Source organism: Apteryx rowi, unplaced genomic scaffold (genome assembly GCF_003343035.1).
Source record: "Apteryx rowi isolate R43461 unplaced genomic scaffold, aptRow1 scaffold_513, whole genome shotgun sequence".
NCBI lineage: Eukaryota > Metazoa > Chordata > Aves > Apterygiformes > Apterygidae > Apteryx > Apteryx rowi.
In genome coordinates, this window is record NW_020450776.1 from 191,756 (window position 1) to 193,856 (window position 2,101).

The window sequence follows — 2,101 nt, forward strand, 5'->3', positions numbered from 1 at the left end:
GCCAGCAGCCGGAGCCGCAGGGGCTGCTCGTGGTCGGCCAGCTTGCGCAGGTACACTGCGAGGGCGGCCAGGCGTCACGGGGCGGCTGGGGGACCCCGGCGCCCCCAGCACGGCCGCCCCGCGCGCGCCCCGCGCCCCGCACGGCTACCTTGCTCATCCTTCTCGCACCGCTCGAAGAGGGCGAACTTGCGGGGGTTGTCGACCACCATGAACTTTCTGAGCAGGGCGTCGATGACCTCGCTGGCCCGGGTGTGCGAGATGATGTGCAGGTGCTTCACGGTGTCCTTGGGCAGGTAGAAGGAGGTGCGGCGCTTCACGGCCTGGGCGCGCTGCCCCTTCCTGGCGTCGTGCATGCACGGGGGCCTCTTGGTGGCCGGCACGGAGACAGGCCGCACCAGCTTCAGCTGCACCTTGATGAAGCCCGTGTAAGAGCCGTCCTTGTTCTGGGACAGGAGAGAAGCCCGCCGGGGGGTCAGCGGGGGAGGCCGGCGGAGCTGCCCCCGGCCCCCCTGCCCYGCCGTACCAGGCTCATGAAGAGGTTGCTGTTGATCTGGCTGTTGTACTCCTTGATCTTCTGCTCCACCTGCGCCTGGTCCAGCTCTGGCCTCTCCCACTCACTCGGCTCATCCTGCAGGAGAGCGGCCTGGCATGACCTCCCGCGCCGGCACACCGAGGGCGGCAGGTTGTGGGCACCCTTGGGTGTGCGGCGGCCCCAYGCCGGCCCTGTCATCACACCCGCATGGATCACGCCCCGTCGCACCCGTCCCCGTGAATCACACCCCGATGCCTGACGACTCACAGGGCCGAGCCCCGCGCGGGGCAACGCACTGTGGGGGAGCGACGCGGGCGCACGCTCGCGGGGAAGTCACAACCGTGTGCGCCCTACGGATCGCACATGCTGCCCCCGTTGCACGCAGGGCACGTGTGCTGCCCCCGTTGCACGTGGCCATGCACACACCGCTCCGCTGCCTCTCCACACTTAATTGCGCGGGGTTGCATCAGCCCGGCTTGGCGCTGGGCTGCGCCGCAGGGGGGGGGGCCGGGGAAGCGCGGCAGCGCTCGCTCCTGGGAGCCGCTTCCGGCCCAGCGGGGCGGGATCGCAGCCCGGCCCCGACCCAAACGCTAGGGCTGGCCACGGCCCTTCCTCAGCCCTGGGGCCGCGCCRTGCCCCGCTCCCCGGCCCGGCTGGGCTGCGGGGAGTCAGCGGACAGGGAGGCTGCCCTAGTCCTTCCCCCACTGCCTGGGGCTGTGGGGCACTGGGACAGGTCCAGCCGGCAGCCCCACGCCGCCCAGCCGGCATCAGCCGCGCCGCCCAGAGCCCCAGGCCGGGCGTCAGCCCTGCCGGYGCCCCGGATCAGAGGAGCCTCCCCGGCGCGGCACGGAGTGGAGCAGAGCGGAGGGAGATGCCCGTGGGCCCCAGGGCACAGGGCACGCAGGCGGCAGGCCAGGCCGCGCGCGAGGACACCCTGGCCCTGGGCGCAGCCAAGGGGKCGCGGGCCGGTCTCCCCGGCTCCGGTGCGGCCCGTGTCGGGGCTGGAGTGGGGCCAGGAAGCGTGGGCTGGGTGGCTGCGGCCCCTCGCAAAGYTGGCGGCGCAGCGGTGCGCACTGCCACGGGTGTCCGCCAGCGAGCGTCTACAGGGGATGCCAGGGCTGCTGCGCCAAGGAGTGCGGCCCCAGCAGGTCCGTGGGGYGCAGCGTGGGGCCCCCCACTGCGCCCTCACCCCCCTCACCCCCCAGCGCCTCACCTGCCCCACGGAGCCACACGCACCCTGGCAGGGCCACCCCTGCCCCACAGCAGGGCCACCCCCCCTCTCCCAGCACCCGCGCCGGCCCCCCCCCGGTGGCATCCCGGATGACGTCACCCCGCGCCGCCCCCGTGGCATCCCGGGTGACGTCACCCGTCCGCGATGACGTCACGGCGGGCGGGGGGACGGACCTGGCGGCGGCGCGGGCGGCGGCCGAGCGAGGTGCGCGCCGTGTAGAAGAGCTCGGGCTCGGAGTCGGAGTCCTCCTGGCTGCAGTAGCCGCTGCTGGCCGTGCTGCCGGCCGAGCCCGCCGCGCCGCCCCACCGCAGCCCCAGCGCCTCCGCCGCCCCGCACGC

General features: G+C 74.4%; 1 protein-coding gene across 1 annotated transcript in view; it reads right to left on the minus strand.

The window, feature by feature from the left end:
• The window catches only part of RASSF1 (Ras association domain family member 1), a 10,050-nt gene that overhangs the window by 1,948 nt on the left and 6,001 nt on the right, over nt 1-2,101 (minus strand). The window contains exons 4-6 of the mRNA XM_026080259.1: nt 524-628; nt 149-443; nt 3-55 (exon numbers count right to left, since the gene is read on the minus strand). Coding sequence (XP_025936044.1) covers nt 3-55; nt 149-443; nt 524-628 — 453 coding nt within the window. The remainder of the gene's footprint in view (nt 1-2; nt 56-148; nt 444-523; nt 629-2,101) is intronic.